This window comes from Cucurbita moschata, unplaced genomic scaffold, assembly GCF_002738365.1.
Source record: "Cucurbita moschata cultivar Rifu unplaced genomic scaffold, Cmos_1.0 Cmo_Scf00008, whole genome shotgun sequence".
Taxonomy (NCBI): Eukaryota; Viridiplantae; Streptophyta; class Magnoliopsida; order Cucurbitales; family Cucurbitaceae; genus Cucurbita; species Cucurbita moschata.
In genome coordinates, this window is record NW_019268524.1 from 1,071,659 (window position 1) to 1,093,460 (window position 21,802).

The window sequence follows — 21,802 nt, forward strand, 5'->3', positions numbered from 1 at the left end:
TTCCATTTATTCCATTTTTTCAAACAATAATTATATAAATTATTTCTTTTTATTTTCTAAAAAAGAAAAAGATCCACGTTGAAAAGACATAAATTGAGTTGGAAACTAATAACTTTCTAAATTAATTTTCGTTTCATCATAAATTCTAAATTTACAAATTTCTTAACCATATAATCAAGATAACAAAATTTACTAAATTATATTTTATTATTTTAAATTATTTTCTTATTTTGGATTAATACCCCTTCCAATTTAACAAAATTTTGTATGCCAATTTCAATTCGTTGTAATTATGCGTAAATGGGCCTTCAATGTTGGGCCTGTCCAAAATCGCGGCAATGGACCACAGGGCCCAATAAAACCAGCCCAGTAGCCTATCCGTGAAACAGTGCTGTATTAGCATCATCATCATCGCCAAAGATGAAGGCAGCTACGTCTACTTGCTTCATGCTCACCGCAGAGCTGCGCTCCCTATGAACATTTGATCATCATGGTTGCTTCTTTGCTGCTCAGGGGGCATCCTCTCATTCGGTTAGGGCTCAGGAACCGCGGGCTATGTGCTGGGATCGTGCAGGTGACTCGCCGGTCTTGCTGCACTGCGGTGCCGGCGTCTACTCCACCGGGCGGCGGCTTATCATCTGCTGAAAATACTACATCTGTACTGAGTGCCACTGACCCACCGAAGTACCAAAGGTGGAATGAGCCTGGTTATAGAAAGTGGAAGAATCAGGAAGAGGAAATTCTCAGCGATATCGACCCTATCATATCCCTCACAAAGGAGATCCTCCACTCCAATAGGTTTGTCCTGTTCGCGTAATTTAACCCCGAAAGTTTATACTTTATGTTATGGGCCTTATATGTTTGCTTTAACTTTTTAATAAATGATCACAGTTGTTAGAATTTCCTTATTCCCAGTTTTACTCAATGTGATATGTTATATAGTTTTTTTTTCCTTTTTTTGTTAGTATTACAATTGTGAATTGTGAGTACGTAAACTTAGGGAGTACATGTCAAGTACTATTGAGTTTATTGAGTTTCATAATTTGTGTATTCATAAAAATATGATAACCACTTTCAAATTATTTAATGAGGTCGGCACAATCTAGCGGCCTCTTAATAACCGTCGGATGTAGACCTAAAACTAGACATGGATACAAAGGTAAAAGGGTTTTACAATCTCTTTCACACTTCTAATGGCGTTAAACTGGCAATCATATTGTAGAGGCTTCCTCAGCAACTACGGGTAAGCTTTCAAAGACATTATAGTAGTAAAAAAAAAATCAATAATGGAATTGGGTTTAATGTCAGTATGTTGTATGTGCCCTTTCTTAATTTTCTTCATGGATTTGGGATTTGATTTTCTGCTTCTTCTGCAAAGAACTGCCTTTGAGTGTAATATATACCTTAAGGGGAGCATACCTCTTGCAAGGTTGGCATGTTCATGAGCTGGTCTCATTAGGCACTTCTCCATATGATATATTGCTCATGTTTTCGTTTTACTATCACATTTTTCTCCTAAGATATTATGTAGCCTTCTCTTAAGAACCTCTATTTTGTATACTAGGTATGTCGATGGGGAGCGATTGACATTTGAGGATGAGAAAATTGTGGTTGACAGGCTTCTAGCTCATCATCCACATGCTGAAGATAAAATTGGATGTGGACTTGAATCCATTATGGTACGCTTTGATCTGGACTAAATGGTTTATACTTCTTACTATGTTTCAAATATGCAGTCGCTTGCTTTTGTTTGTTAGGCCGTATAGAAGTAAAAAGCAGGTAAAGGAACAAATAACGTTTGGTATATGATATTCTCAAAATCTCAAAATACCACCTCTTACCTATAACATTTGTAGCACGCCTCCTTAAGTTTCTGCCCGTGTGGTCATATAATGGCCTCCAATTGTCACCCAACTCCTTCCCAATAAGGGGTAGATTTGAAACGTGCTTGAAGTTTGCAAGGACTGGGAATCAACCTGTATTTTGTGTGCTTTTTTTAAGGAATGTGGAGAGAGATTGATGGCCCTCTCGAACTAATCATTGGGAGACGAGTTGTTTGTCATATTTCTTTGTGAATTTTGTGAATAGAAAAGGGATTCCTAGCACACTTTTGATATCAACAAAGCTAACTTGTATAAATTATTTATGCTATTTTATGTGGTTGAAGGTCGATCGGCACCCCCAATTTCGGCACTCCAGATGCCTCTTTGTCATAAGGACCGATGGTGGATGGATTGACTTCTCGTATCAAAAGTGTCTTCGGGCATATATCCGAAATAAATACCCATTATATGCAGAGCGGTTTATTCGGGAACATTTCAAACGTGGTAGTTGACGAATTTATGCTAGCCTTGATGTTAGCCTGTGGATATTTGTTCTGGTTAAGAGTTGCATATGAATGATTAAATGTATTCTTGATGAGTCAGTGGCCTACGTGAAGGCAAGATGTACAGATTGTCAATGCAGTAGCTATCATATCTTGGACGCTCTGCACAATTTTGAAAATGATAACAATCGAGAATCATAGGAGTGAACCCTCTCTTTGTTGACTTGCAGCTGCTCTGTTTAGTTTGTGGTTAAGATTACTGTATAATCAGATGACCAGGACATGTAGAACGAGATTATTGATAATGTTTGAAAAGTCGTATAGGATTGAAAAGTTTAAACTGGGTTTGATTGATGATCTATTCTCTACACTTCCTTCCACGTGCTAGATCCATATCTTGCGCATGTTATAAGGTTCATGATTATAACATGAACAGGTTGAAGAATTGATGATTGCAGCAGTACTGGCAGGAACTGTGATGGGTAAAAGAGATACATTTGTAAACATTTGGCGGATGATGTTGGCGGTGGGAAGTTGGAAGGCATAAAGCGGTCTCGTGGGGTTAGCCAATGAAGAAAGTTCAAATGAAAAGGGGTTGAAGAGTATGATTTAGCGTCATGGTGTCATGTTATGTTAGTGATTGGGTTTGGATCTGAGGAAAGCAGGGTAGGTCCTTGTCACAGGTCAAGTCAAAAGAGTCGAGCGGCCTAATGGATTCACTGAACTCTTCAAAAGGCTAAAACGCTCGTAAAGCCAGTGCTGCAGTGGTGTGGACCTGCATGTGCTGCACTCTGTATCAAAACCGTATCGTTCCTGGAAAGATCACTATATGTCGATCGTCACACTGTGGGAGCTAGCCATACTTGAAGTTGTTACCTTAACTCCAAGGAGAAGAAAGGCAGGATTAGTAACTAAAGTGAAGTCATAACAAGTTAGTCGTATTGGAAGGTTCAGTTGGATCACCTCATTTTCGATCCATTGTTGAGTATTTTGGTTTGACATTACTTCACACCAAAAAAGAAGAGAGCTATGTCTAAGTTAAACTTAGAGATGCAAGGCTTCTTTAGTTTCTCAACGGTGAAGTAAGACTAAACGAGTTGATAGGATCCCTTTTTACATTTCCATGTTCTCAGGTCCCTTTTTGTTTTAGTCCAACGTTGGTGTCATTAGAATCACAAATGTCGTCCATATGCAACACGCATTGTTGAAAAAAAAAATCAAAATTTAATTGTCTTGTATTAGGCAATCCGCCATGGATTAGGTAGTGCAAACATGATGATTAGTGGTGTCCTATTCATCATTTGACCCGACCCCACACAAAGCCAACTGGAAAGAAGCAGCATCCACGTGGGATCCTCCACAGTTGCAGCACCGTCATCAGTGTCATCGTGGTCGTATGATTTGAAGCACAGCTTAGTGTTAGAGAAGGCTCGTGATTTATAATGAAAACCCATGTTTTACTCTTTGCCAAAACGCCAACCCTGTCCCTCGCAAATGTCTCCAATTATTTAGACAGGTCCAATCAGATTAACAGTACGGCACTTCAAAATTTCAGCCCAGATCTAAAATTACCACACTTTTTCTTCATCAACCCTTTTCGAAATACCTAATCTTTATAGCCTTAACTACTCTGATGAAACCCAATTTGTCTCTCTTACTCTTTTTGTGGTGTGGGGATGTGAACTGTGAATGATGAGATCTCACGTCGGTTGAATAGTGAAACGAAGCATTCCTTAGCAGACATGTTTTAAAACTTTGAAGAGAAGCTTGGAAGTAAAAATTCAAAAAAGATAATGTCTACGGACCGTAGGCTTGACCGGTTACATAGTTAGAGCAGCCGGCAAAATTCCCTGCTGGGGTTTCTGAATTGGGTGTCTGACTTCTGATTTCAAGTCGTTTTGGTGGGACTATCCCTTCCTTTCTGGTTTTGGTGGGACTATCTCTAATGGGATACTCTAATACACAGCTACAGCATCTTGAGCGAAAAAGGAAATGGCCCTCTACTGATATTGCTCAGAGCCTCAGAGAGTTCAAAATCTTAACAAAGGCGATTAGCTTTTAGAATCAAGTTTGATTAATGGGTATGGACAGTGGAGCCCGAGTTGTATGCTATAAATTCTGCAAAGAGAAGCCTGTCGGGTTTTTAAAGCAGTCCATTCAAAATTTAACCATTTTTGTACTCTCAAGCACAAGAGAGGGTAAAAAACGAAGGACCCGTGATCTTAACTCCTTTTCTGCGTTGATAAATCAACCCTCCCTCGGAAACTTATGTGCTTAATGAAACCTTTTTTCCTCTGATGAACATTAATTCAGCGTTGAATAAGGATTGATGATATGCAACGCAGTGGTTGTGGACCGGCTTGGCTTGGCCCACCAGGACATTGTATAGGAGTGTCACATGTCGATTGATTATGCTGCATGGCCCATGATTTATGTCTGCTGATTATAAGCACCAGAGGCTCCCAAATCAGAAGCATAAACCTCACCCCAACAAAACATGCGAAGAAATGAGGCACTACACGATGGCGAGACGGCATTGTTACCCAATATCCATTCTACATTCATCAAGTTCAGGTCACCAAGACGCTTCATTTCTTCTTGATTCCCCGTTTTGCTTGGAGGAAGAGAATGGGGATGGCCTTATCCAACCAAAGGACCAAACTTTCTTAATAAATGTTTGTGTCAATTCCCCAAATTCTGTCTTCTTGTCGGAGAGGGAAGACGAGGAATTGGTGTCTCTGTTCTCTAAGGAGAACAAAAATGAGTTTCTTCATAACACTCTCTCGCACAATCCCTCTTTAGCAGCCGCTCGCTCCAAGGCTGTGGCCTGGATTCTGAAGGTCAATGCCCATTACTCTTTCACTGCACTCACCGCCGTTTTGGCCGTTGATTATGTCGATAGGTTTCTCTCCAGCCCCCATTTTCAGATTGACAAGCCATGGATGGCCCATCTCACCGCCATTGCTTGTTTATCTCTCGCTGCTAAAGTGGAGGAAACCCGCGTGCCCCTTCTTTTAGACCTCCAGGTAAACCCCTCATCAAAATCTCCACATTTATCACCATTCTTCCAACTAAAACAGGGGATTGCTTAATGTTTTGTTCAAGGTGGAGGAAAATGAGTACTACTTTGAAGCTAAAACCATTAAAAAAATGGAGATTCTTGTTCTCTCTACGCTTGTTTGGAGAATGAATCCAGTGAACCCACTTTCCTTTCTGGATTATATCGTAAGACGGCTCGGGTTCAGGGACAAGCTCTGTTCTGAATTCCTCTGTAGATGTGAACGATTACTTCTCTCTGTCATCTTAGGTGAGCTAGCCAGCCACACCAAAATTGACTTCTATCTTGAATTTCCAGCCCCAAATCATTAATGCTCTTTCATTTTGAATTCCCAGATTCTAGATTTGTATGTTTTCTTCCATCAGTCATAGCAAGCGCCATTATTTTTCAAGTTATCAACAACATAGAACCAAATGCCGCCGCCAAATGCCACGATCAGCTTCTGGGTATTCTTCAAATCGACAAGGTTTCCTCTTTCATCGTTTCTTTTTCGTTCTTATTATCCTTCAAGCAATGGATTGACCAAAACTTATACTGTACTTTTTGTCTTGCTCTGTTTGTTCGAGTAGGATAAGGTAGAAGACTGTTCAAGATTCATCTCAGAAGCATCATCGAAAGAACGACACAGAAAGGACTGTAAGAATAAACGAAGATTCAGTTTAATGGATGGTCGGAATCGGAATGTCGACTGTGCTGTGTCCTCGCCGGAGACAGCAACCAAGAAGAGAAAAATTTGATGAACAGCGTCCGTAGAGGCTCAAATTTACGACAACTGCAGAATTTTCTTTACATTGTTTCATCCTTCGCTTCATTTAATTAAGGCTTCTTATATCTACTTGTACTTTTTTGTTTCTCTAGTACAACAAAAGCGTACGCTTAATAATTAATATATAATTTCTTGTAGTTCAATTCAAATTGTCGCATTAATTTTCATGTTCTTACCCGTTATATCAAAGAAAATGTGATGTTTGAGGAATTCATCAAGTAGAATGCTATCTTTGGATGGAGATATTAATTATCTTTTCATTGGCATCAAAAATACATTGAAAGTCTGTATTTTTGTAACACACTAGTTTGCTTTGATCAGTTATGTATCGTCATCGGCCTTACGATTTTAAAATGGTTATGTTAGGGAGAGATTTTCATGCCCGTATTAAGAATGTTTCATTCTTTCCCTCTATCCAACCCCTTCGGGGGCTAACATCCTGGCACATCATTTAGAGTCTGACTCTGATACCATTTGTAACGAACCAACTCCACACACTAGTAGATATTGTTTTCATCCACTAGAAGATATTGTCTGTCAGTGTCAATTTCTAACTGACCCACCATTTAGTGTCCGACTCTGATACCATTTGTAACGACTCAACTTCTACTCAGTTAGTGTCTGACTCTGATACCATTTGTAACGACTCAACTCCACCCACAAGTAGATATTGTCTTCACCCACTAGTAGATATTTTCTGTCAATATCAATCTCTAACTAATTGGGATCTCAAGAGTTTTAGATCACTACCACCCAACAAATGAGTAGACCTTGACCCTAACTCGGGCCTCATTATTTGTCATTATATGGTATGTAATTAACAAGTACAACACTAATCAAGTGCAATTATGATATGATTTAGATTAGCAAGTAGTGAAAGAAAGAAAAGATGCACATAATTGAATTCTTGGCAGCGTATGTATTGGATGAAGAAAACGGTATGATTATGAGAAGAAAACAGCTGACATTCACTCCTGCGCTGCTGTGAACGCAGCAGATGACTCTACAAAAGCAAAAGGTAAGTTGTTGCTGAATTCTGAAATGGTTGGCGGCACGCATAACACAGATATGAAAAAAAAGGCATTCCCTTTTTCGTAAAACAAACCCCTCTTTACTCTCTGCTATCATCTCATAAAGAATGGAAATTGAAGCTTCTTTGGCTGCCATCTCCCTGACAATCATATGGCGTAGGCCCCGCCCCAGACCCACATCCCTCGCGTGAGTCTCATAATTCTACAACCCAGCTCAACCCCCAGGTCTTTTACTCACACCACTACCAGAAGAAGACGACAGCGCAAGGGCCTCATTTGGCACCCCGCTCTGTTTTCACTGCTTCTGCTTCCCAGTCCCCCGGTGAAAAGTGGGTTTGTCGTATTTTGACTCACGGGTTTCTCTTCTTCGACATTCGCTCCCTGACATTCACATTGCCAAGTGCAAGAACCCAAAGGAGGATCGGGGGTTTGGACAATCAGTGCGCGCCTGCTGGATCGCGATGGTGCTGCTCTGTTTGGACTGCACTGTTGTTTTGGGCTCAGATTAAGGGCTCAACCGATGGCCCTAACAACAGAGTAATGGGCCGAGACGCGTGAGATGGGCGGACACCCACTTGCAATTTTCAACGGCCTTTACAACAATGTTGTGTTCATAAGCAAGTAGCCAATTTGCACACTTTTCTGTCGTGGCGCTTTGCTTTGTCTCAAATGGATGACAGCCAAAAACGCCGTGGCGGTAACCATCTCGCAACTTGCCTTCGCTTTCTACAACAAAACAAAATAAGATCAATTTTTTAAAAATTAGCGACTTATAAAATTAACCAATCGTACACAAACTGTTGCCACCTTATTTCTTGTGATTCATTAAAATATTCACAATATATTGTTTAGTAATCCATTATTGAATATTCAATAACTTATATTAAATACCAACCCCAATCCAAACGTGAAAAAGTCTCAATTATATCTTTATCTCTTAATCCTTCCTTCTCATCTTCGAGTCTCTTGTCTTATCGCTGAGGTTTTAGATTCATATTATTTACAAATTTGTTGGCTACTTTTTTTTTTTTTTTTAAATTATTTGACAACAAGCGTTCTTCACGCATGTATTTAATAGATATTAGAGATATCTAGATTTAACGAGCATTAAAAAAAAACATAAAAATAATAAAGAAATAACCATTTCTGAAAATATTAAAATAAAAGGGATGACGATCCAAACGTGGATGCGCTTGTATATTAAAACGTTTCAAACTTTGAGGAATAAGATTTATATTATAATTAATTTAGAATAAAAAAAAGGGTTGTTTTATTTGATTTGAACTGAGTCATCTCTTATTCAGCGATCAAAATCAAATGCATTGAAAAAGCGTTGTTATCATGTGGTGCCACGTCACCCGACGCACCCTTCAAACTTCCGAATCTTCCCGTATCCCTGGAAGGCGTGGGACCCACTCCATTTCCCCTACATATTTTGCCTCCTCTTTTTTATTCTTCATTACAAATTCCAATTTTGGTTTTTAAAAAATATTTAATTTAGAAGAAAATATTTTAAACTTGAAACTACAATATTTATGCTAATTAAACTATATTTATGTCTATTCTAAAGTATTTAAAACAAAAAAATCTAATAATTATGGCACCTATTAAATTCATATTAATGGACCCAATCCACTCAAATAAAACATTTACCTATACTATTTATACTCATTATTGAAAAAAATAGAAAATTACGTTTTCACCATTTTTTCATTATTTCCTAATATTATCGAGAGAGATAAAGAAATATTCTTAATTCTTTGAAAACATTTCCGTAATAGACACACATTTTAAAATTGTGAGTCTAAACAGACAATATCAAACTCGGGCTGAAATATTACATGCCATCTATATGTTTACATACAAACGTGTGTATATATATATATAATTTAGTAATATTAATTAATTACGAAGAGTGAAATTAAATTAATTAAGTGGGCGTTTTCTTTTGGTGAAAAGAAAATTAGGTTTAGGATAAAATTATATAAAAGAAAAAAAATGAAGAATTGGTAAAGGAAGGTGAAATAAAATTAAAATATAATTTGGGATAGTGAATTGTGACCCGGCATTGGTGGAAGCATTCGTATTTGTAGGATCCAACAGCGCACCACTCGGAATCCAAAATTTATTTAAATTTGTTGGAAGTAAGAAAGATTTAGAACTGCTTGTGAGTTATTTGGGTTCCGGAAAAGGCTATTTAAGGCGCCTCCTCCTTCGTTTCCAATTGGCATTAGAAAACAGAGTGAAGAAGAAGAGAGAGAGCGATGGGAGGTTGGGCCATAGCGGTTCACGGCGGGGCTGGCGTGGATCCTAATCTCCCACTGCAACGTCAAGAAGATGCAAAAATGCTTCTCACTCGCTGCCTTGATCTTGGCATTCACGCTCTTCGTTCAAATTGTTCTGCCATTGATGTCGTTGAACTCGTCGTATGCTCTCTCCGATCCCTTTTCGGTTTCTTTTCTTTCTCTAAAACATCATTTCATTCTCTGCGAAATATTCTTAAATTATATTGCGATTCTGAAGGTTAGAGAACTTGAAACCGATCCCCTGTTCAACTCGGGGCGTGGATCTGCCCTGACAGAGGAGGGAACCGTTGAAATGGAAGCCAGCATCATGGACGGACCAAAACGGCGATGCGGGGCGGTGTCTGGACTTACCACTGTCAAAAACCCGATCTCCCTCGCCCGTCTTGTCATGGACAAATCCCCTCATTCCTATCTGGCTTTCTCTGGCGCTGAGAAATTCGCTAGAGAACAGGTTCGATTTCCATCTTTATTCTCCCTTTTTTCCGGTTCTAAAGCGGATTTTCTGACGGAATTGAATCTGTGTTAGGGTGTTGAACTAGAGTGCAATGACTATTTCGTCACCGAAGAAAACGTCGGAATGCTTGAACTAGCCAGAGAAGCCAACAGTATATGGGTACCCCTCCGATTCAAATATTTTAACTGAATATCATTCAAAATAACCGTTCGAAACCGACTTAATATTTTGTGTTTCGATTTGTAACAGTTAGATTATAGGGTCCCAAACGAGAAGTGTAGCACGAGCGTGGAGACGCCGTTGCAAATGAACGGCCTCCCAATCAGCGTGTACGCGCCAGAGACTGTGGGCTGCGTGGTGGTCGACAGTCAAGGAAGGTGCGCCGCCGCCACTTCAACCGGCGGCCTGATGAACAAAAAGATCGGGCGCATCGGAGACTCTCCGCTGATCGGTTCAGGGACGTACGCGTGCGGGGTGTGCGGGGTATCGTGCACTGGAGAAGGGGAGGCGATCATAAGAGGGACATTGGCTAGAGAAGTAGCGGCGGTGATGGAATACAAAGGTCTAGGGCTTCAAGAGGCAGTGAATTACGTGATAGAGGAGAGGCTGGACGAAGGAAAGGCCGGATTGATTGCCGTGTCGAGCAATGGTGAAGTGGTATGTGGGTTCAACACCACCGGAATGTTCAGGGGATGTGCGACGGAGGATGGGTTTATGGAGGTTGGGATTTGGAAATAAATTGGGATATGATTGGTTAGATAATTTAAGAATGGGATGAAGTTTTAACGCTCTGTAGTGTGCTTTGTTTTTTCAGTAACTGTGTGAATCTTCTTCAGAAATTTCTGGATTCAGATTCTGAGGCAGATCCATCTTAGCAAATAAAAATAATGCCCTTAGCGCTGACTACTACGACCTTTATTTTCTAATCAAGTTCTCAATAATCTTAAATTATTAAAGAAGGAAAATAGTTATGAAAACCAAGTAAGATTTTGGAAGTGTTCATCAAAACCAAGTAAGATTCATGAACACGGTAGGGGGAAGATACAAAACTCAGGCGTTTTCAAGAATATTCTTTGAATGGGTGGCCAATTAAAAAGCCAGCCACCGGAGGCTTTGAATCATCATTAATGATAATTGCATGTAATGTTGTGGACTTCACTGTCACGACAAAAGGATTTGGTGAAGCAACACGAAGGTCAAAGTCCTAAACATGGAAATAAAGAAACTGTGAACTGATGCCGTGGAAGCAGCGCTTCTTAATGGGCTAGCAGCCAGTGGGTGGGGTGGAAACCGGCGGTATGCATCAGCCAAGACTCCACCCAGTTTAACTTGAGAAGGGGTATTTAAGTGAAGCCCATCTGGTTCAAACGACAAGCCCAATGCGTATGCGTCCACAGTCATCACGTTCATTACCTCAATTCCTAATTGCCCCCTTCTCACTCCTTCCTTATACGGCCCCTCTCCTGATGCAATCCCCACCTACGACCACAAACGTTGACGTTTTAACAAACTCTCTCTACTATTGTTAGTTGGCCTTGTTATCTTGTCCTACTTTTGCTACTGACTCGTTAACTATTTGCCACTTATCAAAACTTTTCCTTTTTAAATCGGTAAAAGTAATTATAATAAGAAGCAGAAACAGAGGGAAAGAAAAACCTGAATAATTGGGAGGAATGGGATGTTTAGATCGGAGCGAATGTCAGTGAAAAACTTGTTCAATCTCCCACCATACAACTCGGAATCTTCTGCATTCACTGTATCACTTTCACCCTGATACCACAGAAGCGCTTTAATTGTGCCTCCGCTGAGTATCGACGCTTCGGCTCGGGTCAATAAATGGGTGTACAGATTGGACCCCTTTTGCCACTGTTGAATCGAAGTCCCGCCCATCGCGCACGGGACAAGACCGATGACCGTCCGACCGGCGGGTTTATCCATGAGAATGGTGTTGGCGAATGGCATTCCAGGCCCAATCCCGTTGGTCTTGAGGAAATCAATGTCGGCGTGGAGTGGCTCGCGAGCTTCAACCCAGGTGAGATCGGAGGCGAGGCGGAGGATGGAAGGATTGGGGGAGCACTGGGGAGGAACAACGCCGTCCCACGTGGGACGGTGCGTTAGGGTGCTGTTGGTGACGCCGCCGCGCCCCGCCATGTTGCTTTGTCCAGCGAGGAGGAAAATGGCTGTCGGTGGAGGTGGTTGTTGAGAAGTGAGGGGAAGGTGAGCGGCCATTAGAAGAAATAGGAGGGAGAAGTAGAGCATATTGAGTTGGAGTGTGGGTGGGATATAGGCGAAGGAAAGTGAAGAAATGCATTGGTTTATAAATTGAATTGAGACGATCATGTTCCTCTCCAAATTACAACTCACTTTGTTGCCCTCTGCCTCTTATTTTATTTTTTGACAAAAATAATTCATGGTGGGCTCAGACAGAGTTTCAAGGACAAAACTAAAGCCCAGCCCACACAATAAGTGGAATAAAACAAAAGGAAGGACCCCATCCCTAGTCTCCGCTTAAAAACAAAATAATAATCAATCATGCCAACCCACGTGAGCAGGATGACATCAAAACCGTCCTCTTGTGTACGCTAAAAGGACATCCTTTCATTTCTTTTTTGAAGAAATGTAAAAAAAGGAAAAAAAGAAAAAAGTAAATAGGGAGATGGAAGTCATGGATAACACACACACATTGGGTTTGTATTATATGTTGGGTTTGTATTATATGGTTGGGTTTGTATTATATGTTGGGTTTGTATTATTATATGTTGGGTTTGTATTATTATATGTTGGGAAGGGAAAGGCAGCGGTTTACAGCCTGGACTGACATGATTGCACTAGCCCACCCACCCACCCTTCCTTCCCGGATTCTACTCATTCTTTTTTTTTTTCCCTTTTTCCTTTTTTTTTTTCCGGGAAACAAATGCTATACAGCCTGGCATTACTTCATTATCCATCTCCATCTGAATTCCGTTTTCTTCTCCTTTTTTTTCCATAATTAAAACATTTCACACATAATTTATTAAATAATACACAAAAAAACAAAAAGAAAACAGGAACTATTTAGCCTCTGCTTATCTGGTACGTTGGTTAGTTGTTTGGATTAGGCCCACAGACACAGTGATAGCCGTCCGATCTTCTTCTTTCTTTCTCCCTTTTCTTTTATTCTCATAAAATTAAACATAAATAAATTCACTCCAAGTCGGTTTTGAAATGCAGCCGAAAGCCCTCGCTATAGATTATACGTGTATCTTCTTGCCACCGTTGCATGACGCGTGTCCCTTTCCCTTCCAAACTACAAACGGCTATCACCGGTCACCACTTCCTCCCCAACCAGTCACTCTCACTCTCTTATAAATACTCTCTTCTCTCCTGCATTCCCTCTTCTCTCTTATACATCATCTACCTCCGCCTCCGCCTACCTTTCCTTTATGGCTACCGCCGGTGGTACTAAGGCCGTCGACCGGATAAAAGGTCCTTGGAGTCCCGAAGAGGACGAGTTGTTGCGCCGCCTCGTCCACACCTACGGCGCCAGGAATTGGTCTCTTATAAGTAAGTCCATCCCTGGGAGATCTGGCAAGTCTTGCCGACTCAGGTGGTGCAACCAGCTTTCGCCTGAGGTGGAGCATCACCCTTTCACTCCCTATGAAGATGACACCATTATCCAGGCTCACTCCAGATTCGGCAACAAGTGGGCCGCCATTGCTCGTCTTCTTAATGGTCGCACTGATAACGCCATCAAGAATCACTGGAACTCTACTCTCAAGCGCAAATGCTCCTCCTCCATTGCTGATGATTTCAAACACCACCCTCCCAAGAGATCCGCCAGTGTGGGTGCTGCTCCCACCACCGTCGCTTCGCCTTTCTATTTCAATCACAGTAGCCCATCTGACTCCGACTTGAGCGATTCTAGCCTACCTGGAATGTCTTCTTCGCAGGTCTGCAAATCTTTCTCGCCCGATGCTTTGATTTCTCAGTCAGATCAGCCGCCGATGGAGACCTCCACCGATCCTCTCACCTCTCTCACCCTCTGTCCGCCTGGATCCGACTCCTCGGAGGTACCAAAACTCGCATCCGAACCCGATCAGGCACCTCAGCAGCCAGTGCAGAGTTCGGACAAGCTGAGAATTGAGAGCAAGTTCTTCAGCTCAGAATTCTTGGCTGTGATGCAGGAAATGATTAGGAAAGAAGTACACGACTACATGTCTGGGATGGAGCAAAAAGGTCTGTGTTTGCAAACGGAGGCCATTAGAAACGCAGTCGTAAAACGGATTGTTATAAACAAGCGCGATTAATAGCAGCCCTGAGATGACAAAGAAGTCATCGCGTCACTCAAAAAGTTCTCCTTTTTGTGTTTATTTTCTTCTTTTCTCCTTCCCCCTCCCCTGAATTTATAGATGACAATAAATTTTGGTAGTGTACAGAATGAAGAACGCCAAATTTGGGGGGCTGAACAAGGCAGAGAACTTCAAATACATATATCATATATGATAGAATTAGATCATCTGTTCAAAAGGGCTATCTTTTAGAAAGTTTGGGCAAAATTCCTGTTCGTCGAAATCGAGTCGATGTAAGAATAATGACGAAAAGAACAAAAAACGAGTTCAGTTATTGGAAATTTTAGAACTTGCATCTTTTGATACACCAGTGTGTACCAGGATGACGAAAATCCAAGAAAAGACGCGAATTGTGGTGGTCAATAATGGATAAATAAACAGGGTTCAAAGAACAGGACAGGACAGAACAAAACATTAATGGTTGAGCAACCACTTGGAAGTCGGGACTGTAAATTCCAAATTGATAACATGTGGAGAACAGTTTTGAGATCAAATGAAGACACGAGCTCTCATGTCGGTTTCTGTAATGTACATACTAAAATTTTAAAGCAAAAGGGAGCTGTACGAACTCAAAGATTAGAGATAAATTCAAACAAACGGACCTGAGAAAACGATCAAAACTGCTGGAATTTAATCAGATAGGGATTGAGACGACACAGCGTTTTGCATAAACTCAATAGCTAAATTGAGTGTGTTTTAGTCATCGGTATTGTTGGTGCTTGTTTCCATATTCTGAGGCACATGGTACGATGACAACAAAAATGGAGTCTGGTTGTTCCTTAAAAACACATCAAAAACAGGGTTGTGTGTCGTTGAAATTTTCAACACGGAAACTCATGAAATAATGTCTCAAAAGAAGAATAAGAGGAATAGATATTCGAGTAAGTCAACCAACTTCTGTTGCAGTTCCATTTAACTCTCCTCTTCGATATTGGCTTGAGACAACAACTCAGGCAACCTAACCGCAATTATGAAAACGCGGTATACAATGTTCAAAAGGCTGTACCCTACTTTTAACTTCACCATTGACCACAAATATCATGTAATGAATGCAAATAAGAACAATGACATCGTGGTGCTCAACGTCACAGTCGTGCTATGAACATAGTAGATTGTGACCCGAATGTAAACCAACAAGATGACGTCCATCTGACCACGCAATAGTTGAGATAAACAAGTGTCGTGATGCGACCGAAGGAACGGTGCATCATCCAACATTCAAGAAGAGTGCATTCAAATTAAGCTAAGACATAAGCAATGTTGGAGAGAATGGGGTGACACAAGTGTCGAAGACAAGTTCGAAGAGGCCTGGGTAGGGCCTCAAGCCATAACCTGAGAAGTTAGACTTTCGATATGAGTTCAACAAACGGTTCTGGAGTTAAGTATGTTTGCTCGCCAGAATCATGTCTACTCCAAAAATATTAGAAATGCCTCAAAATGTACGATAGGAGGAGGGGTCTATACCACCTTTGCGTAATGTGGCTTAAGTGTGTGGTGGGTGGGCGAACATCTTGCACAAGTTCCTTTAAAACAAGTCTCTCAAAGACAGTGTCAGATGACCCGAGTGTGCCAACATTGTGGCCTAGTCATGTGTCGAAAAGTTGGTATATGCACTGGTTATTCAATACGGAATTTGTAAATGACATGGCATGGACATAGGAGGGCTCTTGTTCTGATGAGATGAGCGACACATAGTTGGTTTAGATAGACATGTCCGAGAAAGCCAAGATGGTTAAGTTGTCCTAAAACATGGGATGACATCAAAATGCATGGGCCGTGATGTTGGGAACCAAGATGATGATTCAAATGCAATGTTGCACATGAGAGACCGTGGTCTAGAGTAAAGGTAAGGTCGGGCTAAACAACCTAGCCTAGTGTAGAGGCTTAAAGACGCAAACGAGTGAACATGCATGCACGAGGGGCTTGTGTAGTCGAAGAAATTTGAATTCCGTACGAGTTTTTTGTTTGTTTGGCAATAGAGAACCTCAGTTAAGGCCGACGAAACTATAAAGACCGGCAAAAAATGTGAATGGTGTTTGAATTTCCCCTTAAGGCTTGTCATGAGTATGTCAAAATCATGACACCGTACAGTTTTAAATCTACAATCATGACCCTCGACACTCAGGACCATATATGGAAGAAGGGGAGACATCACTGATGACCAATCCCTCCATTTGTTGATACTCACTTTGGTATAGAAGCATCAAATCAGACCCTTCACTATTCCTCCAACCAATTCGTCTTCCCTGTTCTCATAGAGCAACGTTAAAGAAGATGAAGAACATGGTGCAACAACAAAACGTTCCATCCTTCTTCAGCCTGTATTCAAGATATTTCTTCATTATATCTTCAGCATTAAGGATGGAAACGGGGGTTGTTTACTGCTAACAATCATAGGATAAAAGACTCTAGTGGCCGGAAGTTTGTGGACCATTGTAAAACACTTTCTGACCTATCCCTCTCAATCAGAACAACCAGTGATCTTATTACCAGCTTCTGGAATGATTCATGGACGATCTAAAGTCCATCAAGATTTTTCAAGTTCTAATGATTTAAAATCAACAATTATGCACAATCGTTTGCTCATCTGCATTCACATTGATCTCTACACAAACTTTAAAGAAGAACCAACAAACCAAAAGCCACAAGTATATTTGGCAAGAAAACACATAAAGAACGAGGAAGAGCGAAATGAACTGTACAAGAAGGGATCAAAGAGACAAACCTATGAAATGCGAGGACCTTCTGTGCTCCATGATCATCACCGTCGTCTTGGGAATGACTAATGGATGAGGCATCGGGCAGAAAAGGAGAAACCCCAAATCCGTGGGCTTCCTAAGATGGGCCTGACACCAAGAGCCCAATGATGTCCACTCAATCCCCAATGTGCATCACTTCCTCAAATTCTCTATCCAAACAGAACTTCATATCTTTATATTTTTCTTATTCCTTAACTCTTCCTTTTCTTTTCTTTTTGTCTTAAGATTCGAAAGAAAAAACATAATCTCAGCTTTTGAGATTTTGTTTTATGAACTGTCAAATCTTGAGATCATGAAAACAGTCTTTGGGATCACTCTTCCATTAGTGGCATTTACATAAATTTAATTAAAAATGGTAGCTTTTTAGATTACTCATTTGGCACTTTCTTTCTTTCATTCATTTTGAAACAAGTATGAGAAATGAACACACCTTGTGGCTGGTTCTGGGTTGAGAAATGAACACACCTTGTGGCTGGTTCTGGGTCTGCGTTTGGCTTTTTGTGAGAGGCTGAGTATTGTATAGTTTCCAAAACCCAACTCGCCTCTTTGTCTTATGCTATTTGTCTGCGAGCTAATGGGGCATTTTCTTCCATCCTTCTTATCTTCTCTTTCTTTCATCTATTCCATTCCATTTCCATTTATTGGCCATCAATTTCAACGCAAAACCCACTTAATCTTTTGCTTCTCCATTCATATATATATATATATATATATATATATATATATGATAACTATATAATCAGATACACAAGTTAGGAATTTATGAAGTACACACCGGACCCTGATACAGATCTAATTAACCCAGGAAGAACAATAAGAAAAGATAAAGAAAAACCCAGATCAAATCCAAAACACATTGAAAGGGAAACTTCAATCATCGCCTAATTCTCGAGGAAAATGGTTAAATGGAGTGAATTTTCCAGGCCGGCCAGACCATTCATTCGTCTCTGTTGCTGAAATTCATCTTCTCGTAGTACCGAATTGAGAGAAGTGAGAGCGAGAGATGGACCTCATCCTTCCCCCAACGGGTCGGTGGCTTCGACCCAATCATCGCCGGAAACGTAGACCAAGGCGACGACGACGATGAGGAGGAAGCTGAGGCAGATGTGGAGGGGGCTTGGGGCTTGGTAAGAGGCCAGATGAAGAGCGAGTGGAGGCGACGGAAGCCACCGAGGGCTAGAACTACAGATCGGAGTTGTTGGTTGCCGCAGCCGGTGTTGGCCCAGTGTCTGGTACAGATCAGCTCCCAAAGCCGCTCATCTTCCGCCGTTTTGTGCCATTGCTTGCTGACACACGCCGCCATAGCCAGAGTCGTCGCATCCACATGCTTAAAAACCTCGAACAGCAAATTATCATCCAAATTGACAAACCCAGGTCTGTCGGAGGCGCCTCCTCCTCCTCCTTCACAATCCACAGAGTCCACCCTGAGTTTTTTCCCCATCTTCCGCTCCCCATCGCCATCAGGAACAAGTCGCTTCATCTCCAAATATCGCAGAAATCAGAAAAATCAGATTTCTTATCCGTAATCAAAAGAAATCGTGAAATTGAAACACACTAGAAGAGAGATTTGGGAAAAACCATTGTGGGTCAGCCTTAAATCTAAGCAGAAAAGCTTATAGAACGATGGAAATGGAAGGAAAAACAGGGAGGGATTGGAATTGAAGATTAAAACGAAAAAAGGAGAGAGAAGAGGGAATTGGGGGAGATGAGGAAATAAGGATAGTTGGGGGGGAAGAGTGGTTAAGACCTATTAAAGCATAATTTTTGAAGGTTTACGAAGACGACAAGATGAGAATTCAATGCCTTTTTCTCCATATTCACCAACTGTGTCGTCGCCCTGTGTCACAATTTTCATTTCCTCCCTGTTTGTTTTCACGGACACTTAACGCCCCAATCCCCTCTACCGCTTCTTCCGCCTCCCCCCATTTCTATGCCCCTCTTTCCATACACCTGCAACCAACTATGCCCATCATAACCTTACAATTTATACACAATATCTATAAAGTTATTTGTCGTTTATTGACAGCTTAATGCCCATATAAGATCCTACTGAACACTAAAGGATGTAAAGTTATCTGCTGTCTATTGGCAACTTAATGACCATTCATACATGGCAATAAGATCCTACTGTGACGATGGACACCTTGGCTCGATTGAGAACAAACTTCGTGCGTTTTTCCTTGCCTTCACGCTTTTCAGCTTCGTCATATTAACGGGCAAAGTTCAATAAAGCCATTCATTAAGTATCTTTCAACTGAATTTTTGTGTTCTCGCGTTTGATCTAATATATGCAAAAAGCTGGTCAATTAGTTTGGTGGTAATAGACAATACTTAGCATAATTATATAGACGGTTTACCAAATTTCAATTCACCCAACTTTAATGTCAATTATAAATTTTAATTTTAATATTTATTTTTTAAAACAATGTTAATAATAGTAATTTATCCGTTAAATTTCATATTAAATTAATAAAATACAACGTTGTCTTAATATTAATATTTAAATTAAATTAAAGAGATGAAATGAAAAGAAAATAAAAATAAAGTAAAAAGAATTGGATGGGTTTAACGGTTTATTTGGATTTGACTTTGCAAGAAAACTACAAGAGGGTTTGGTTTGTTGGTTTGGTCATTTAATAAATAAATAAATAAATAACAAAAATTAAATGAAATTAAAAACAAAAAAGGAAAGAAAATCGAAGGAAAAGTTGTTGGGGGTTGGGGGTAAGGTAAGTTTAGCATTGCTCTATATTACAGTTTTTATTTATTTTTAATTTTTTGTTTCTTTGCCACAAAGATTCCAAGCAATATTTTCGAGAATCGTTCCCGAAAACGATGTTTTTGTCATTATCACACAATGCTTTCTCTATTTCACCTTTTTTTTTTCCTATTTTACACAAAATAAATAAATAAATTAATTAATTAATTAATATCCTCTTTTTCTTTATAATTTATTTTGATTACTTTGTTTAACGGAATATTTCGCTAATCTTCTTATCAAACTATGTTATTAATCGAGTTTAAGTGAATGGGCCTCCACTTAACAAATTTCCTTTAATTATTGGGCTTTCACAACATTCTTATTCAATAACTATACTGATTCATTCATATTTGAGCATCTCCATTCCATTAGAACGTGTAACAGCTCAAGACCATTGCTAGCAGATATTGTCATTTTTAGACTTTCCGTCCAAGGTTTTAAAACGTGTTTAGTCTACAAGAAAAAAGTTTTCATAATGTTTCATTCCCTTCTCCAATTGAAAGGGTCTGGAAATGAATAATTTTTTTTATAAGAGTGTAGAAACTGTTATGTAGGAGACGAGTTTTAAAATCGTGAGGAAAAGTCAAAAAAGAACAATATCTACTAACAGTAGGTTTGAGATGTTACAAATGGTATCAGAGATAGATATCAGGCGGTGAGCAAGTGTCAACGAGGACGTTGGGTTTCTAAGGAGGGTGAATTGAATATGAGGAATAAGGAAGGGAATGGAAAGGAACTAAAAATGACATCCCAACGGGTCCAATTATTATGTCGGTGGAGACTGCGCAACTCAGGCCCGCCGAGACCAATAAAACTCACAACTTGACAGCTTGAGGGGCGGAGAACCCCCTAAAATTAGTGCACTAAAACCCACAAAGTTCTTACCATAAACAAAGCCAAATCTAGTGAAGTGGAGACTTTGAACATACATTTGGAACCCAGATTGGATTGGGAGCCATAATCGGTTCATATTAAACACATTTTGGGAGTGACAGACAAAGAGGATGAAGGTGCAACCAACATTAATTTTCTTTTTTCTTTTTTAATCTTACTTGGAAAAGTGATGTGAAAAACATGTAAAATGTAAAATTTATAGTAATTGAAACAAAACATTTTTCATAATTATATTAAATAACACAAATATTCTTTTTTGCTTTATTCTCCAAACCCACCAAACAAAGTTTGAAAAGTTCGAAACAATCCGATGCTTTTCCGACACCAAACCAACACAAAGAATCAGCTGGCGTCCATTTTAATCCACATTTTTGCTGTATTGTGTGAACTGAAATTTGGTGGCCACCGTGGCAACCACCGGCTGCGGCGGCGGCGGCCGACGATTCTACCAAATACGAAATGGGTCCAACGGTTTACGTTGATTAATGCCTGTTGGGGAGTGACAGAGGAAGCCGTGCAGCTTTTGTACACAGCATGTCCAAAGTTCAAAGTTCAAACGTTGAAATATGTTTTGATTGCTTTCACATATGCAGCTCCTTCTCATTCAACCCAGCTTTTGCATTTAAATCAAGCCTTAAGACATTACCCCGAAAGTATGCTGTCGGTAAACAACGTGGCATGTGTTGGATTTGACTATAATCGAAATATGTCGAAACAAATAACTGAGTAAGAACAACTCGAGTCAAAGAGTGCGTCTGAACTAAAAAATGTTAAAAAGCAAAGATGTTTTTCAATTTTCTTTCTCGTAGAAAAAAACATACATCTAACGAATCCACACGTATACAAAAGTCAAAACTTGGGTTGCCGTCAGCTTGCACGTGAAATTTTGTCCATGCCAAGCCAAATAAAGTAAGAGAACAATTAAAAAAAGAGAAGCTTTTGATTGTTCCCCAAATCGACACACTATACCAATCTTTTGAGAAGTTGAAATATTGGAAGGAGGCAGCAGAGTCAAATAATCACACGTTCTTGGGTTTGAATCACCGTCTTAAGCAAGCCCTCCCCTTATATATATATATATATATATATATATATATATATATATATATATATATATAT

The 21,802-nt window shown here is 40.1% G+C and overlaps 6 protein-coding genes across 6 annotated transcripts; 4 read left to right on the plus strand and 2 right to left on the minus strand.

Moving 5' to 3' along the window:
* The first annotated feature begins 311 nt into the window (after window positions 1-311).
* On the plus strand, window positions 312-2,667 carry LOC111445919 (protein DCL homolog, chloroplastic-like). Its single transcript, XM_023084470.1, has 3 exons — window positions 312-798; window positions 1,565-1,679; window positions 2,168-2,667. The coding sequence occupies exons 1-3, from the start codon at window positions 491-493 to the stop codon at window positions 2,333-2,335; spliced, it is 591 nt and encodes a 196-aa protein (XP_022940238.1). The 5' UTR covers window positions 312-490; the 3' UTR covers window positions 2,336-2,667.
* A 1,456-nt stretch (window positions 2,668-4,123) lies between these two features.
* Window positions 4,124-6,289, plus strand: LOC111446475 (cyclin-D3-3-like). Its single transcript, XM_023085309.1, has 4 exons — window positions 4,124-5,352; window positions 5,432-5,633; window positions 5,720-5,850; window positions 5,954-6,289. Exons 1-4 carry the CDS (start codon window positions 4,759-4,761, stop codon window positions 6,119-6,121), a joined length of 1,095 nt encoding a protein of 364 aa, XP_022941077.1. The 5' UTR covers window positions 4,124-4,758; the 3' UTR covers window positions 6,122-6,289.
* Window positions 6,290-9,388: 3,099 nt separating this feature from the next.
* On the plus strand, window positions 9,389-10,850 carry LOC111446743 (probable isoaspartyl peptidase/L-asparaginase 2). Its single transcript, XM_023085681.1, has 4 exons — window positions 9,389-9,607; window positions 9,705-9,938; window positions 10,014-10,100; window positions 10,191-10,850. Exons 1-4 carry the CDS (start codon window positions 9,446-9,448, stop codon window positions 10,677-10,679), a joined length of 972 nt encoding a protein of 323 aa, XP_022941449.1. The 5' UTR covers window positions 9,389-9,445; the 3' UTR covers window positions 10,680-10,850.
* Window positions 10,851-11,019: 169 nt separating this feature from the next.
* LOC111446742 (probable carbohydrate esterase At4g34215) lies at window positions 11,020-12,306 on the minus strand. The gene is made up of 2 exons (XM_023085680.1): window positions 11,598-12,306; window positions 11,020-11,420 (listed from the first exon to the last, which is right to left on the minus strand). Exons 1-2 carry the CDS (start codon window positions 12,279-12,281, stop codon window positions 11,103-11,105), a joined length of 1,002 nt encoding a protein of 333 aa, XP_022941448.1. The 5' UTR covers window positions 12,282-12,306; the 3' UTR covers window positions 11,020-11,102.
* A 970-nt stretch (window positions 12,307-13,276) lies between these two features.
* On the plus strand, window positions 13,277-14,572 carry LOC111445770 (transcription factor MYB44-like). The gene has a single exon (XM_023084238.1). The coding sequence runs from the start codon at window positions 13,364-13,366 to the stop codon at window positions 14,225-14,227; it is 864 nt and encodes a 287-aa protein (XP_022940006.1). The 5' UTR covers window positions 13,277-13,363; the 3' UTR covers window positions 14,228-14,572.
* A 3,108-nt stretch (window positions 14,573-17,680) lies between these two features.
* On the minus strand, window positions 17,681-18,936 carry LOC111446715 (F-box protein GID2-like). Its single transcript, XM_023085649.1, has one exon. The coding sequence runs from the start codon at window positions 18,506-18,508 to the stop codon at window positions 17,966-17,968; it is 543 nt and encodes a 180-aa protein (XP_022941417.1). The 5' UTR covers window positions 18,509-18,936; the 3' UTR covers window positions 17,681-17,965.
* Window positions 18,937-21,802: the final 2,866 nt, after the last annotated feature.

Coding starts and splice junctions, on each gene's coding strand:
- LOC111445770 (XM_023084238.1), top strand. CDS start 13,364: ATGGCTACCGCCGGTGGTACTAAGGCCGTCGACCGGATAAAAGGTCCT.
- LOC111446743 (XM_023085681.1), top strand. CDS start 9,446: ATGGGAGGTTGGGCCATAGCGGTTCACGGCGGGGCTGGCGTGGATCCT. Junction 9,608..9,704: donor TTGATGTCGTTGAACTCGTC/GTATGCTCTCTC, acceptor GCGATTCTGAAG/GTTAGAGAACTTGAAACCGA. Junction 10,101..10,190: donor GAGAAGCCAACAGTATATGG/GTACCCCTCCGA, acceptor GATTTGTAACAG/TTAGATTATAGGGTCCCAAA.
- LOC111446475 (XM_023085309.1), top strand. CDS start 4,759: ATGTCTGCTGATTATAAGCACCAGAGGCTCCCAAATCAGAAGCATAAA. Junction 5,353..5,431: donor CCCTTCTTTTAGACCTCCAG/GTAAACCCCTCA, acceptor GTTTTGTTCAAG/GTGGAGGAAAATGAGTACTA. Junction 5,634..5,719: donor ACTTCTCTCTGTCATCTTAG/GTGAGCTAGCCA, acceptor TTGAATTCCCAG/ATTCTAGATTTGTATGTTTT.
- LOC111446715 (XM_023085649.1), bottom strand. CDS start 18,508: ATGAAGCGACTTGTTCCTGATGGCGATGGGGAGCGGAAGATGGGGAAA.
- LOC111446742 (XM_023085680.1), bottom strand. CDS start 12,281: ATGATCGTCTCAATTCAATTTATAAACCAATGCATTTCTTCACTTTCC. Junction 11,421..11,597: donor CATTCCTCCCAATTATTCAG/GTTTTTCTTTCC, acceptor TTGTGGTCGTAG/GTGGGGATTGCATCAGGAGA.
- LOC111445919 (XM_023084470.1), top strand. CDS start 491: ATGGTTGCTTCTTTGCTGCTCAGGGGGCATCCTCTCATTCGGTTAGGG. Junction 799..1,564: donor GAGATCCTCCACTCCAATAG/GTTTGTCCTGTT, acceptor TTTGTATACTAG/GTATGTCGATGGGGAGCGAT. Junction 1,680..2,167: donor GTGGACTTGAATCCATTATG/GTACGCTTTGAT, acceptor ATGTGGTTGAAG/GTCGATCGGCACCCCCAATT.